At 50.3% G+C, this 17,037-nt stretch overlaps 1 protein-coding gene across 1 annotated transcript; it reads right to left on the reverse strand.

Annotated features, from left to right (window-relative positions):
- Nucleotides 1-395: 395 nt before the first annotated feature.
- Nucleotides 396-16,331, reverse strand: LOC122365485 (endoplasmic reticulum metallopeptidase 1-like). Its single transcript, XM_043336743.1, has 20 exons — nt 16,213-16,331; nt 15,310-15,431; nt 14,271-14,317; nt 13,590-13,898; nt 13,203-13,274; nt 12,583-12,736; nt 11,223-11,350; nt 10,906-11,037; nt 10,391-10,511; nt 9,839-9,993; nt 9,350-9,491; nt 8,789-8,909; nt 8,298-8,397; nt 7,861-8,044; nt 7,513-7,697; nt 6,944-7,099; nt 6,279-6,484; nt 3,189-3,301; nt 2,744-2,919; nt 396-2,374 (listed from the first exon to the last, which is right to left on the reverse strand). The coding sequence occupies exons 3-20, from the start codon at nt 14,271-14,273 to the stop codon at nt 2,204-2,206; spliced, it is 2,628 nt and encodes an 875-aa protein (XP_043192678.1). The 5' UTR covers nt 14,274-14,317; nt 15,310-15,431; nt 16,213-16,331; the 3' UTR covers nt 396-2,203.
- Nucleotides 16,332-17,037: the final 706 nt, after the last annotated feature.

Raw genomic sequence — 17,037 nt, forward strand, 5'->3', positions numbered from 1 at the left:
CCTGCCAATGATAGGGGTAGCCAGGAGCCTGTCACTGACGGGGCTAAAGCTCTTCCGGAACCCTAAGATTTTATCTAAGGTCAACGGTTCAGCCTCCTGAGTCCTGACAGAAAAAAAGCTGTTGTAATTGAGGTTTCGCGGAAAAGCATAGTGTGATTTCTTGTAATCAAAGTGAAGTGAATAGTGATGACGATGTTCGCGTTTCAAGTCAAAGCAGTAAAAAAGACACAAGTAAGCCATTGCCCATGACAAATATTTACATGGCTAATGCCGTATCCCCTTGTGTGGGCCAATTTCACCAATCACCAAGGCCAATTTCGAGGCCAACCCCGTTCCCAAAAACTTCTCACAAAACTTAGCTTAGAAGGTAAAGCCCCATAACATTAACAAGTAAATATCTCAGTTTGCACTATCGCATATCTGTATTTGTCAAACGATGCATATGGGAGTGCACAGCAGCAACAAAAGATATGCCGTCTAACAGCATGCCGTCTAATCTCAACACTGGACAAATTACGAGGTATTACGAACTTACTACACAGTTGGTGCACGGTGTACGACACTCCACATAAATAATCGGGAGGCTAAAATGACCAAACAACATTGCACTTGATACGGGCTTATCACATTCGCATGCATATTTTCACAAGGTGTTGATGTTAATTAGTTGAAGGGACATGTTTTTGCACCCATTACCGCGTTTTTCAGACACCACAGCCTACTTTTGGAAGGGGTACGGTTAAAGGTCCGCGACGCGTAAGCTCAAAGTGCTTCGTTGGTTCGTTGGTCTAGGGATCACATACGTCTACTCAAGTTACGTCCCTGCTACGTCCTCTGTGAGAGGCGCATCAATGCACGACTGCATTTGAGAAAGAGCAAATCAGTCAACATTGACTGATGATCCTACGAACAACAACCGATCTAGTTGGCATTTCCTGCGAAGGGCAGAAGCTTCCCAACCGCAGCTTGCTTTCAGAGATTTGTGTACCCCAACCGCCAACGTAATGTAGAACGGGGAGCAAGAACCTTGCGTTCTAGTTAAGCAGTGAGTTTGATTTTTTTTTTTGACAAAAGAACAAACAAGTAACAACGTACAAAAGGAAACAAAGGAGATAAGATCAATAAGTAAAACATCAACGCCTCCGAACGAGCTTACTGATGCTCTGGGTTCCTAAGAATACAACGCCAAATACTACGCAACATTATCGAGGAATGTTTTCTGCGTGTTTTGGTAACACACGCTTCAACTGGGCAGTCATTGAACAGTGAGACATATATAGAATATCAGCTGCCTCACTCATCACAACGGTGAGCTCATCAACGAAACGGAAACTAACGAAACGGATAGATGGCAAGGGAGGCAATACATACGCTTCAGATGCTGACCAGAATTAAATGTACCTGGTGTTTCACACAAGTCCAGTCTGTTAACAGTAGCCTGACCTTACCGTGCCCAAACAACAAATAAAGTCACATTCTGTTTGGAACGGGATGATACAAATTATTGAGCTAGCATGCATACCTAAAAACTCACTTGGCTAGCTAAAAATAAACAACTAATCGAACTGACACACACGTGAGAAAATGCCTCAGTTTGCCCAAGCTGGTACTCGACTGACGGCAATGCGAAGTCCCCAACGCAGTGTTGTTCTGACACCCGACCCCTGACACCACTCCCATTGAGCTGCAGAGTTGCAAACTGACCACACGAAGTCGCCGCTGCGTACCTGAGCGTGTACCCAAAGCGCACGAATCGGGCCGAGACTGGCCCGACATCGCGCAGCGCACTGCACCCACCGTGGCCCGACTGCCGAGAGGTGCCACACCCGCGGAACTCGCCCTGAGCTGGGCTGAAGCTGCCCAAGGAAATGGGCACAAGTCGCAGACGTGTGGGACGCTTCTAGGATGACGTGACTCGCATACAGCAGACCTAAAATCACGACGTTCCGCCGCTAAAACAGCACACTGACGCCATCACCCAATTCAATATGTGCCTATTCTTGGTCTGGAGGTGCCTAGCAGCTATTGACATCAACATTGGAGACGTGGCAGGTCTAATTTTTACGAAACGCTGACGTTACCTCACCACATTCTGAGAAGCGTGGACTGTGGACTAGCAAACACACACACCCTGTGGACCGTCGCCGGGCACCCCCGGCCTTCAGATACGGCCTGGCATGAGCATTGGATAGGAGACTCACTGCTACACTCGAATGGCCTCCAGAGCCGAGCTGAATCCGACCGCCACCGTCCAGTCGGGCAGGCGGGCGAGGAACTCGCGCAGTGAGGCGCTCTTCATGGCCGGCCCGTGGATGTGGTGACCGTTTATCACAGCATCTGTCAGGTAGTCGCTCGTCTCGTGCTGCTCAGAGACCTGACGGGGGGGGGGGGGGGGTTAGTTCGACGGAGGTTTACTCAGAAGAGGCCGATGGTTGAAATAGGAGCAGTGAAGGGTTCAGCCGGACAGCAGTGGACTTTTTGCCGCCAGGTACCTAAATTTATAGTCTACTATTGACTTGATTTTGGTAAGATTTCAAAGCCAGTTTCAAAGACGGGAACAGTGAACCGTGAACAGGCGATATTCACTCATAAAACACTACCTAATATTGGCACTACCTACGTGGAACGAGCCCATGGGCGGTAGCAATAAACAATTTGGGTGAAATTTCTCGCAAACAAACATGATCGATCCGTCCGTTTTACGCATTCAAAGCGCTGACTGTGGAGCGCGGACCATACGTACCTTGAAATCGGCCCAGATGGTCCACGGGGCGCTGCTGCGACCCCAGGAGAAGTACAGAAAGTAGGTGGGCCGGCCCTGGAACTCCTGGCCGGTGAGAGGCACGCCGTCGGCCAGGTTCCAGCGGAGCAGCTGCACCCCGGGACGCGGCGACAGCTGCATGGTCATGTGATCGGGACCTGCCGGAGTCGGCACCGGAAAACGTGTTGATACGGGTTCCTCGGTCGACCAGCGAACGTGGGCGTAGCTATCGAAACGTCACATGTCACTGATAGATGAGCTGCTGTGTGATTCATCCGTCCAATCGAAAACATTCTACTTCAGAAAGCTTCTCTCGAGTCCCGTGAGCCCCCACAGATAGATAGTCAAGTAGCAGCCTCAGGTCTGCACTTACGGCGTACACTTGTCCCTCAGGGGGGTAAGGGGGTGCGATGGGTGGGGGGCCCACCTGTGATGTTGAAGTGAACCCGACGCACGCCGTCCGGCCGCTTCTCGACCCCGGTTCGGTACTCGAGCGGGACGGCCAGCTCCGGCGCCGGCCCGGCGATGTAGCTGTTCTCACTGCGGTCACAAATAAACAGCCTGTCAGTCGGGGACACAGCAAGGGTGGCAGTAGTCACAAATCACAGAGCCACTGTGGTCTCACTGTGGTCACAAATAAACAGTCAGTAGGAGAAAAAGCAAGGGCGGCAGCAGTATGCAACACCGGGACACCGACAGGGCCGCAGACCGGGCAACTGAATTCGCACACAGTCGCACTCAGTATTCATATACGGCTGTAGGGCGGCCGTTTTTCACGGCGTTTTGCGGTTGCCGGCGGCCGGCCATTATTTGCGGTTAGCGGCGGGCGGTCGTTTTTGCGGTGTTTAGCGGTTTACGGCGGGCGGCTGTTTTTGCGGCGTTTTGCGGTTTGCGGCCGTTTTTTGCGGCGTTTCGCGGTTGGCGGCGGGCGATGCGGGCGTTTTTTTTTGCGGCGGCGGTGTTTGCGTTTTTTGCGGTGTTTGTGTTTTGCGGCGGACGCGCGTTTTTTTGCGGCATTTTGTGCGTTTTTTCTGCGGTTTTTGGCGGGCGGGCGATTGTTTTTTTTTTTGCGAAGTTTGCGTTGGCGTTTTAGGCGTGCGTTTTGCGCGTTTTGCGGTGTTTGCGTTTGGCGGCGGGCGGGCGGGCGTTTTTTCACAATTAAAGTCCCAACCTTCGGATCCGCAGTGCTGTTCGACAAGCGCTGCCCGGGCCTATACGGCTGTACCGGTAGTAGACACATCCATTGTTCAATCCAGTTAGTATCATTTAGTCACTTTCACAACTAGCCAATTTGACGATGCTTGTTTTTAACATGCTTTGTTACAAAACTATCAAAACTGAATAAAGGGAAAACAACAGAAAACCAAATAAGCCGCTTAGCACGACTATACCGTCAACCCAATTCATTCCTAGTCTCAAATGTTAATAAAAAGAGACGAGTAACAATGAGGTTCTCGCCCCACCAAAGTCGTTTCCCCTGTACAGCCCAGCTCATCAGGACACCCGTCTGTCACTCACTAGACTCACTAGACGGTTTCCCGCTATTTACGAAAAACGTTGGGGGGGGGGGGGGGGTCGGATATCCCCCCGTCGGTGCGCGGGTTAAATAAGTTATACTCGTATCTGCCTATTACATATATACTCGTATCTGTATTATAAGTTATACTCGTATCTGTATTTTCTATGATTATTCTGCATCGATCGGTAATACAGGGTGTCCCAGAAGTCTTGAAGCTTTTTTGTTTTTGTCGTTTGACCTTGCTATGCCACTAATTAAGGCAAATGACGCCTCAAACGAAAGAGAATGAACTGAAGTTTTGTATTTTCATGCGTAGAGCACCACTTTAGTTAGGTGGCCGCCGTTGTGAGACGCACAACATTGAGCACGAGAGATCACGTTCTTCGCTGCCGCCAAGATCTCCCGGTTTGCGAAACACCGGTGTCGCCATGCCCGTTTCTGGTCAGCTTCAGAGCCTTATTTCATGAAGCGAGCCAGGAAACAGAGTATTGGATCTCGGAGAAAACATTAGCAACATAATGATTTACTGATCAGAAAGTCTCCTGACATGTTTGCACGCATCCATTACAAAAATAAGGCTCATCTGCTTGAGCGCGCTAAGCAACAGCCCGTTGTAATCCTTTCATTCGTTGCATTATCATGGGGCTAAAACAAATATCAACCCGTCGCAAATATATGTCGCTACTCGCTAATATTATGTCGCTCGCTTCAGGGAATAAGACTCTGAAGCTGACAAGAAACGGGCATCGCGACACCGGTGTTTCGCAAACCGGGAGATCTTGGCGGCAGCGAAGAACGTAATCTCTCGTGCTCAATCTTGTGCGACTCACAACGGGGGCCACCTGACTAATGTGGTGCTCTACGCATGAAAATACAAAATTTCAGTTCATTCTCTTTCGTTTGAGGCATGATTCGCCTTAATCGGTGGCATAGCAAGGTCACACGACAAAAATAAAAAAGCTTCAAGACTTCTGGGACACCCTGTAGTTACGACAAAACTGGTTCAGCAAACTTGATCGTTGTAAGCAGTCAAAAAGTAGGTATCTGTAATTTCCAGTTTTACTCCACTGCTACCCCGATTTGCATGAATTGGATTTTTTAAAATAGAAATGTAGATAATGTTGAATGGAATTGAATGTTGTTTAGATTTTAAAAATTGGCTTGCTAGATCTCGACTCTCGAGATATTAGGGGGGGGAGGGGGTCGTTAACAGCCCCCTGTCAATGATAGGGGTAGCCAGGAGCACTGGCTAGTCACTGACAGGGCTAAAGCTCTTCCGGAACCCAATATTTTATCTAGGGTCAACGGTTCAGCCTCCTGAGTCATGACCGAAAAAAAAACTGTTGTAATTGAGGTTTCGCGGAAAAGCATAGTGTGATTTCTTGTAATCAAAGTGAAGTGAATAGTGATGACGATGTTCGCGTTTCAAGTCAAAGCAGTAAAAAAGACACAAGTAAGCCATTGCACATAACAAATATTTATATGGCTAATGCCGTATCCCCTTGTGTGGGCGAGCACCAAGGCCAATTTCGAGGCAAACCCTGTTCCCAAAAACTTCTCACAAAACTTGGCTTAAAAGGTAGAGTCCCATAACATTAACATTCTACTTCACTACGAACACTACTTCACTACGACACCGACAGGGCCGCAGACCGGGCAACTGAATTCGCACACAGTCGCACTCAGTATTCATATACGGCTGTACCGGTAGTAGACACATCCATTGTTCAATCCAGTTAGTATCATTTAGTCACTTTCACAACTAGCCAATTTGACGATGCTTGTTTTTAACATGCTTTGTTACAAAACTATCAAAACTGAATAAAGGGAAAACAACAGAAAACCAAATAAGCCGCTTAGCACGACTATACCGTCAACCCAATTCATTCCTAGTCTCAAATGTTAATAAAAAGAGACGAGTAACAATGAGGTTCTCGCCCCACCAAAGTCGTTTCCCCTGTACAGCCCAGCTCATCAGGACACCCGTCTGTCACTCACTAGACTCGGCGCCGGAACGGGTAGTAGTAGGGCGCGCCGCAGTAGAGCTCCTTGTCACAGTCGTCGCCCGTGTTGGCAGCCGTCGCCAGCTCCGGCAGCGCGTCCGACAGCGAGCGGGGGCTGTTACGGTCCATGTTCATCAACATGAAGCCAGAGTCGTGTCGGCGCACCGACCCGTCCGTCTCCCGGAACGTGCGATCCACGTGCTGGAGGGAAGATAGGGGTACGTCTCAGAGTGGAGGCGCTGGGATCGGCCGTCTGCCTGCACGATTGTTAATCAATGCCGATTGGAAGAGAGGATGATTCCGTGGCATATGCACATCTCAGGCAGCTTGAGACCTGCGACCAAAATAAAATATATAAATGAACAATGAACAAACACTTACTGTGCCGTTAGTTACCGACTCAGTCCGTACCGTTAACTGTATACGGACTGAGACGCTTCTATGCAACGGGTTCACCGCAATTTGATCTGCCAAAGGTCACACTCAGAAAATTTTGTTAACAGCCCTGAGCCCACTACGCAGTGCACCGAAAACAGTGAGTTGTTACACGGCAGGCGATGGCATAGGCAATAGGAACTCAAACCAGCGGTCGGGCCTGGGCGGTCAGACCGCGCTCGACGGCTGTTATCTGAGTCAGACGGGACTCCCCGGATGACTCACCTGAACCCAGACGCGTTGGGCGCGGATGTGGGGCCGATCCGAGCTGTAGGGGAAGCCGAGCGGTGTCAGCGTCACCAGTGCCACCGAGAGGAGGCCGACGAGCAGCAGAAGGCGAGACAGCTGGCGGTGGCAGCCCACCAGCGACAGAGAGGTCATCTGAGGACGGGAGGGGCGGTCAGCTCAGCTCTCGCGGCTGATCAGCAATCAGCTCAGCACCCACGGCCGGTCAGCAGTGGCAGCCCAGCAGGGACAGAGAGGACGTCATCTGGCGGTGGGGAGGGGGAGCCGCGGCGGTCAGCTCAGCACGCATGGGATGACAGTCACGGCAGTGAGACGGAAATGCAAACACACACATCCCTCATAGTGGAAAAGAACAAACTATGCGCGAATTAAAGCGCAAACAGAAAACGATGAAATCATTCATAAGCAGCAGTGGTGATTCAATAGCCCTTACCAATGATCTACAACACCGATCAATCCGCGATAACCACACCAGCCGAGCATTCCACTACAGCACCGACCAAACCTCAAGCCTGGTAATTGACAGCGGGGAAGGGAAGCGGACTCACCGCATACAGACTGCAGAGTATCGTGTAGCCGGTCATCAGGACGCCTATGATCAGCTCTGGGTTGAGTGAGTTGCCCATCCGACCAGTGATTGGAATAAAGAGCTCCAGAGAGATGGCTACCAAGTTGAGCAGGAAGCCAGCCGGCGCCAGCTGACTGAGAATGTAGGTGGCCAGGTGCACCGGACCTGCGAGGCGACACACGAGAGAGAAGGGTGGTTAGGGTCCATCGATAAGCTTAGATGCTAGCTCCAGGCCTCTCCTCAGCTGTTTAACACATAGGTACCCTGATCAGTGATCACGTCTACTAATAATTACTATACCAACTCCATTCCCCCCACGGCCGCCCACCTGATGTGACTCCACAAACCCTCTCCGTGACGACGCTCCGCACCAGCGTGGGAACCAGCAGCAGCAGCATGAACGCCACAGACGAGTAGAGTCTGACCAGCGCCAGTCCGATCATCAGCGCCGCCAGCAGCAGACGCTGCGACTCGTACAGCAGCGCCTCGAGGCGCGCCGGGTCAGAGCGTAGCTGTCGGGGGAGCGGCGGTCAGACTGGTTACACCGCAAGAAGTCAGCTTCTTGCATCAGACTCAATTATCAGGAACTAGCAGTGGGGCAGGGAGAGAAAGGTAAACATAAAAATTAACGAACTCTGATACTCAATTACGAAATACGATTTTGACATTTTGCTTCACTTTCTCGCTTTATTTCCCTGCCGCATATCCGACTACATCCGCCAAAGACGGATATTTGCCGCTGACGGTGCACGTCCTGCCACCCACCTTGGGGAAGAGGAGGCCGGAGAGACCCTGCTGCACCAAGATGAGGGTTCCCAGCACGGGCGCCGTGTACAGCCCGATGATCCAGCCCCGGGCAGCGTACCTGCCAAGGGATGGAAGAGATATGAATCTACAGAGTGTACAGGTCGACGATCCAGCCCGCGGGCCGCGTACCTGCCGTGGATAGGCGGGAGATGAGGAAACAGTTAGTAGCTCATTGAGAGGGGAGGTGATGCCGGGAGCTGATGCGTATTCATTTATGGTTCAATGTAGAAAATATGACAAACTGAGGCATTCAAATGACAATGATATCAAGCTGCAGCCAATGAGTCCTCCAGCATTAGAGTATTCAGCATTCAGAGATCCCGTGCTAGAATGAGACGGATATGAAAGCGGAGGGAGGAGAATCGTCGGCCATAACAGGACTTATCAGTTAGCCCATGAAAACGGTAACATCAAACGATTTCGTCTCTGTCATGGTAACATTCCCTTACCATGACATGGTGGCATTCCACGAGTCCAGCCCGATGGCTATGACAGCCACCACGGCCGCGGCCACCAGCCACGAGAACAGCTGGACGCCGGCGGAGAGCAGCAGCTGGGATACCGTCAGACCTGGCGACAAAGAGATAGTAGGTACTAGTGGCAGACCTGCCGGCACTAGAGTAGCAGCTGAGACACCATCAGGCCTGCCGACAAACAGGGCGGTGACACCAGACATGCCGGCGGACAGTAGCAGCTGGGACACCGTCAGACCTGGCGACATAGAGATAGTGACGTAAGACCTGCCGACAGAGTGGCAGACCTGCCGGCAGAGGGCAGCTCAGCTGGGACACCGTCAGACCTGGCGACAGAGTTAGTGACGTAAGACCTGCCGACAGTGTGCGTCAGACCTGACACAGTGACGTCAGAGCTACCGACACGTTAGTCAGGTGCTGCTAACGCTCCATCAGACCGTCGACAGGCGGACAGGTAAAGACGTCAGTTATAATGTGGGGTTCATCGGCTTTCGGTAAGCATTCATGGAACAGGTCAACGCATACGCAGCCACCCACCTCTGATCCTGAGCGTGTCGAAGATGGTGTATCCGGCCAGTAGCGCGACGACCAGGCAGATCAGCTCGCTCAACCAGTCCGGGTAGATGAGCATGAACAGGCCCATGTAGTCCAGGAACACCATGGTGCCTACCTCTTGTTTCTGAAGAGACAGAGGGGCGGTCAAGTCACTAGTCAGTATACCGTGGGTCGGGTCGGGGACGACTCCAGGCGCCGTGTTCAACAGATCACCGCAATAGGCAATATCCGAGCCATGAGTATAAGTAAATCACATGTCAAGTCTTCCAATCAAGCTATTTTTTCCCTTTCATAATGCATCTACAAACCACACTCACTAACCATTCAGCGAATGAATAGAAGCCCAGTGAATGATAAGTGAGAATCACCAACTACCCCACCGACTGATGACCGAAAATGCAAGCACACAGCCAACAACCACCCTCCCCCGCCTGACCCCCCTTCCCTCCCCCTCCACCCCCAGGGCCTTACATGCGCGTCGATGATGTCATTCTCCGTGGCTAGCCGCAGCAGAATGGCCTCCACGTTCTCCCCGGCCCGCTGTACGCTACCGGCCGTGATCTGTCTCTCGTCGTCATACGGTGTGTGGTACACATACCCGTTACGGATGAAGGCGGTGTCCAGACCTGGTGGAATGGGGAGCGGGGAGGGGAGTGAGAATGTTCGTGGCATGGGGACATGGGCATATCTGAAGACAGCGATGGGCAAAATGATGGGGGTAAGATGGATGGAGGGAGGGGCAAATTTGGGGAAATATGCATCGAGGGGCAAGGACATGAATCACACTGGTGCTAGTCAGGACGCATGTCACACCCCATATAGTCCATGCAACAATTCACAGCTTATCATATGAAAAATGGCGGTTAAAAACATATCATTTTCTTACGCAAACATATCTCACTTGTAGGCAACATAGAATGCAAGCGAATAGCAGGCTAAAAATGGCAATAACTTCCACCTCAGAACGCTGCCACGTTCACAACGTTCGAGTCTTCTTCCATTTTCAGCTCGTCATAACAGTACCTGGTATGCGTCCGTAGTCCCTGAAGATGCGGAAGTCGGTGTCGGAGGGAATGATGCCCGACTGGAACACCTCCTGGCCAATGATGTGCGCGAACGGGTGGGGCACAGACTCGGCGTACGCCTGGTGGGGGCGGGCGGAGGGTTGTCAGTTGTCAGTCGGGTGAACAAATAGTCACGCAGATAAGCAGAAGGTGAGCAAGGTGGGCACTGGACAAAGAGTCTGATGGACAGTGAGCAACCCGTCATGTGACAGAAGAGGTCTGTCACATGGACAGACTAACAATAAAATATCGGCAGAATCCAGACATATCCTAACGTGGCCAATGACAAACGAACATTTTCAAAATGAAATAACTAAAACCTCAAAACGTCATCCCGTACTTAGATTCTCTTACCATACACCGGTATAGGCATTATATGCCAATTGAAATATCGCCCTCCAGATTAGCCATCCATTAAGTGCCCCCACCGTTACTATGTATAACGACCCTTACCAGCCACTCTCTGTGACCCACCTTGACCAGCCAGGGGTGGCCGGGCCCGGTCTGAAAGACGATCTCGCGGCCACCGGCGCCGCACGCCTCCAGGTTCACGTGGGCTCGCACCGACCACGCCCAGCTGTGCTGCGTGATGAACCCATGAGCGGCCTGGGCAAAGACAAGCAGAGATGCTGGATCAACCGACGGTGAGCGTTGTAACAGAGATGAGACATTACAGTGACATAGCGCTAGGATATGTGTTTTGCGTAAGGTCGGTAAGAACTGGAGTAAAGCAGATTAATATGTCAGCAGATGCGAGCGCCGAACAGCGTCAGGATGTTCCTAGTTCCCACCTGCAGCATGTTCTCCTCTGCTCCGTTGAAGAGGAAGATGATGTTGTGCTGCAGCTTGACGTCACTCCGCGCGATGCGCCGCAGGACCTCCATCATGACGGCGCAACTAACGCCGTCGTCACTTGCACCTGCGATGGACATCAACCGACGCCAGTGAGCTTTGTCTAGTACTCATTGTCTAGTACTTAACTGACAATTCCAGGGAACTTCGGCAATGTCCTTTTCATTTACTGATTTAGGGGAAGGTGGGATAAGACGGCCCAGCGGGGCAAGACGGACCACCAGCCCTCCCGGCTGAACCGCTGCTGGTATCTACTGCTTTATGCACTCACTATGTTTGTTTTCCTTCGTAACAATGGCCATCTTGAGCTCATGCTGCTAGGATGCATAGCTTTTGAGTTATTGAGAAAAATGTTGTTTTTCGTCAAACCGATCTAATATAAGAGGTCTACGGGTGATTCAATTACGGCGCCTTTCTTGCATGATTAGTTTCTATTTTGCACTTTACTGTGACGAACAAAGTTATAAACTTAGTTATAGTCACACTTTAGGAAAGGCAAGGTTTTGCAATGTTGGGCTATTTGACATATACGTCATGATAATGACAGAATTTAGATTTGGGGCAAGACGGACCACTGTGGTCCATCTTACCCTGTGGTGGTCCATTGTACCCTGCATATGGAAAGTTCTTTTTCAAAACATTGACACAAGTTTAAGTAAGCTAATTTTTCAGGAAGGAGTCTTTGTTGCATGTGAGCCATGCATGCAAGTGCTCAGTTAGCATGCATTCATGCCAAACGACAATCAACACACATGTTCCCAGCTTTTAGCTGCACTTCCATCACACATAAGTAAAGAATAAAGGCTCATTTTGTTATTTTACCATTCTGGTTACTTTTTCTAACAAGAGTACAGAGCAGAAGTGTAACACACATGAACGGATAGCAGGCACTTCTGGGACGTGGTCCGTCTTACCCCACGTTTTTTCTTGTCTGAGTTTTCGACATGTCCCTCTTTAAGAGCATCCACCACCTAGATGTCTTTAATTTGAAATTTAGTCTTTACACATATCAACAGAGGAAGGATTGAGCATTCCGAAGACTATAAATAATATGAATTACGAGAGCAGTGTAGCAAGATATGCGACCTCAAACCTTAGCTGGTCCGTCTTACCCCACCTTCCCCTATGAACTCACTGAGTCCACTTCAAGACAGTGGTCATTCAGCCAGCAGGCATCACATGGTAGAAAGTGGAAACACCAGACATGGACACTAGGATGGTTAAAATAATCGAAGCCACCCACCTGGACTACCGATTGAACAAGTTACCTTGTCAGTGAATTCAGTTAAAACAGCGTACCTGGGCTGCCGATGGCCGTGTCAAAGTGGCAGTTGACTAACACGCTGTGTTCGGACGGCTCGGCCGGACCCAGACGGGCCACAATGTTCTGTACATTAGCGTACTCGCTGGTCACCCCGTCTAGACTTTGCATCTTGAACGAGCCGGACACCACCTGTGGAAGGAAAGGGAAGGGATCAGTTGGAATTGTGAAGGTCATAGGAGAGCGATAAACGAGAAATGAGGTGTGTCATCAGGTATATTCTGTTCTGATAATATTGACGGAGACCAGAGGCTATCAGGCCACGAGACAGACAACAGTTCGGGTCAATTCTAGCTCGGCATAGCTCGGTGGTCAGTGGTCACATGACGGTCTCAAAAGTGAAACAAAACTAATGATAACACATCACAATCATCCGGGCTAAGAAGCCCATGCGTAGCACATAACATTTCCATCCAGCGACCAGATTCAGTCGGCATTCAGTCAGCGCTTAGTATCCGCTCATTTATTCAGTGCTCAGTCAGCGATTAGTCAGTACTTCTTTAGTACCTACCAAGCTAGGGCTTAATCAGCACTCAGTCACAGCTGATTCATCGCTCTGCCCGCGCTCAGTCCGCGTTTAGTCCGCGCTCAGTCTTACCTGACGGTCAATCGTGAGCTGGTGATGGCTCGGTACCGTCTTTTGGATCGCCTCCAGCTCGTCCAACAGAATCTGCCGGTGACAGGGACAGAGTGTAAATCAGCGGGGTCCAGAGAGGATAATTGAGACGACACCTCATCTGGGCTGTTGTCAGCAAAAGATGAACGTTGTACTTGCAGGCTGTGACAATTGACAATACTTTTTTAAAGTTGGATCTGGTCAATCAATAAGGCTTAAAAGCCTCGTCTCTAACCTAGCAGCCAACCTCTCTGACTCACTACAATCCCCACTCACCGCTCAATACTGCACTACCGAAGAGCAGTAAGCATTTCTTCTCACGCCAGGACTGGGACCTCCCTTTCCCTTCCGGACCCCTCCCAGGCTCACCTTCACAGCATGCCTCTCATTCTCCTCAGACCCGCAGATGCGCGGCCCGAGCGCCACCAGGCGGCGCAGGAAGCGGCGCGCGTTCACCTCCAGTTCCGCCGGCTCCGGGTGCCGCTCCTCCACCTGGTGACCGAGCACGTACAGACCGGCGAACAGCGCCGCCAGGAGCAGCGCCAGACCCCAGCCGTACGGCCGCGCCGACCCGCCGCCCCCGCCGGCCGCCGAGCGAGACTGCTTCTCCACCGCGCCGCGAGAGGCGCCACCGTCGGCGGGCGCCCGCCGGCCGGCGCGCCGACGGACGTCAGAGTCCTGGCGAGAGAGGGGAGCGGTTAAGGGAGGGAGGGATGAGGGGGGAAGGAGTGAGGGGATGAAGGAGGGCAGGAGAAAGAGATGGAGGGAGAAGAGGACAGATGCCAAATGGTGAGGGTGAGTGAGAAGGAGGGATAGGGAGGAGAGAGGGAAAGAGGCGAGGAAGATGGAGAAATATGAAAAGGAAGAGAGGCGAGCGTGAAGGGGCGAGGGACGGAATGAGGGAAACATGGGATGGAAACGAGCCATCAGATCAATCGAGATCAAGATAAAACTTGACATATTGAACGTCCGATATCATGCAAAACAGTCCGAATGTTTAGGTTGGGAGTTGTGACAGCATTGCACCATGGCAATGCATATCAAACTCACCATATTTTGGAGCTCCGCTCAGCAATCTTCAAGGGAGACCGTTGGACCTGGAAGGGATCAACACAAGTAAGCACTAAGCAACATTCAGAAACACCATATACGACCTAACGTGCACGCTAACTTAGAACATCCGGTCAACCTAGTAGGTGAAATGGTTGTCAAACGCATAATAAGCCGAGTTTTGAAAACCTGGTGAGCTTCGCTAAACAAAATCTCGAACAACTTGCTAATCAGAGTACAGCGCAAAAAGTTACAGGACAAAATGACAATAATTAACGCCAGTATTATATAAGTTCTGTCACTATTCTTCCACACCCACCGATCGGAGAGACGAGCCCAGCTCCGTGGAGAGACGGACTCTGCCCCACACTGACAGTCGGGCCGCCGAGACGGTGTCGGCCGTCGCATTTAACAGTCCTACTAACTGGCCTCAACTGGGTCCAATTACCGTGGTGCAGCAAACAGGCCAAAGTTGACACTGGAGATGCAACATTTTACACGCAAAGCTGCTAAAGAATTCAGATCTATTGACTTAAGGAATGTAATAGAAAAGCGACGCGGGAAAATATGCATACTAAATCGTTAACGGTCAAAAGTCGTTAACATTTCAGAAGCTGCAGGTCGATATCCCTTACAATCCGGTCAGGTTGTCGCACCGAGCACAAAACAAAAGCTAGATCGACCTCGCTACAGCAGACGTGACCGAGTCACGAATGCTATTCGAAGTGACAGCTCATCAGCGAGAAATGTCCCTCATCGTGTAGCGTAGCACAGGTGCAACCGCATACCATCAATATGTCATGGCATAGCCCTCCATATACCGGTGTAAGCTGTATAGACCTGGATATACAGCGGCAGACGGAGGCCTATCGGTAGGTCGGGTATGCATTCAGTCCCGCACAGCTAGGGAATTCAGATCAGCACGGACAACACCTCACAGTCTAACATAGTACTGAAGAGTTGAAGACCACTAAGCCTGGTGCATCAGGGATAACCACTCACCCACCATCAGCCCGATGCGACTGAGACAACAACTTACCGTCTCCACAGCTGTGTCGACCACTGAGCAGACTGCAACGGGCGTCGGCCGCAGGCTCGGCACCCGGTCGTCCTTCGAACGGTCGCTGCTCGCTGCTCCCGGCCCTCCACCGGTGGTAGTACCTGCGACAGAGCACACGAGGCTCACACACCGGCCGCTTCCTGCCGTCTGTCGTGGAGTTAACAGTCCAAAGCACCGCCCAGCAGCCTCACCGGCGGAGGATACGTCCCTAACGCGGCCATCAGGGCCGGACAAGTGTGCCGAGCGATACGGCACGCGCACCTGGCGACACCCTGATCGTCGACAAGTAACCATTTGTCGGCCATTACCATGGGTACTGATGGGAGACATGGGGAAGGGATGACTAATTACTGCTCAGCTGACGCTCACAGGCAGTCACTTAGTACCTACCTATGATGCAGAGAAGATCCTAGCTAGTTATCGAATAGGAAGCCTGAAGATTTGATATTAAACCACACATGGCACATGCCTCTCACACTGTGATATGAGTAAATGCTGTGTTGACACCGTCAATTCATATGACTCTATGCATTCCATGAGACCCTAATTCCTAAAAGGGAAATTTTGGAGTTAGTTCAAAAGTATTGAGAACACAAATCAACAAAGCCCAACCTCAAGCAAGGATTAATGTAGAAGTTGCCCTTCAAGATGAGCAGTGAGCACTAAGACCTTAACTAAACTCATCTAATGCATGGGAATTGAGCTGCAATGCAAATAGGTAAGGAAGTCATCGAGGTGGGGAGTCAGAACTTATATGATATCAAATTCAGACACCTACCCTGCCAATAAACACAAAACTAAGCATGAAATGGGAAAATTGATAGCTTCATCAATCAGCTTAAACAGTGTTTGGCAATCCAATTGTAGCAGGTAGGCACCTACCTTTTCAGGCTTAGTGCATCCTCACATCATGGTAAATGTTATGGGCTGCACATATTTTGGTTCCTGTAAATTTACTGACACTCAAAGCCAAGGTCAAGGTGGTACCTATAGGGATTTTCCCCTCTTGCAATTGGTCCAAATTTGATAAATATAGCATATGTACAGTTTTTTACCTGAAAAGAAAATCGAATGAACTTTATGCAAAAAAGCTAGCTTTTTACTGTGGTACAGCCACACATTAAGTGCCTAAAACATGAAAAGTTCTAAAAATTGGACCACCCACTTCAGGCCTGAGGGACTATGCCTACACCCATCTCCAGCTCCAAAGCCCCCCTCTGGATCTGCCAGGGTGGCAAGAAAGCTTTAAAATTTTGACAATCAAAACAAGTACAAAAATCCAAAAAGGCATAGGGCATAAACCAGGACTGCAGAGTCAACAGTTGGTTGGAGTCAAAAATAATAGTCACAGTCATCAATGTTAGAAACTGGAGCCAGACTCCAGAGTAAATAACTGAAAATCTATTGTGGCAGGGCTGCGGAGTCAGGGTTGGAGTTGGTCACAGTATACAGTTTGAGTTCAGCCAGGACAGGAGTTGAGTCAGAGTTGATTTTTAAAAGACGGAGATGGAGTGAGAGTCCGAACCACCAAAAACCTATTGACTCCACAGCCCTAGGTAAAACTGATACACATGAAAACAATTATAAAAGAGTTATAATTAATTATGTATAGTACACTGTAATAGAAAATTATAAATATATAAATATAAAATTCCCCAGTCATATCAAAGTCACAAAAAGCAGCAAGAAGCAGTGGAACAGACAACG

The sequence above is a fragment of the Amphibalanus amphitrite genome, unplaced genomic scaffold (genome assembly GCF_019059575.1).
Source record: "Amphibalanus amphitrite isolate SeventyFive unplaced genomic scaffold, NRLGWU_Aamphi_draft 000743F_arrow, whole genome shotgun sequence".
NCBI lineage: Eukaryota > Metazoa > Arthropoda > Thecostraca > Balanomorpha > Balanidae > Amphibalanus > Amphibalanus amphitrite.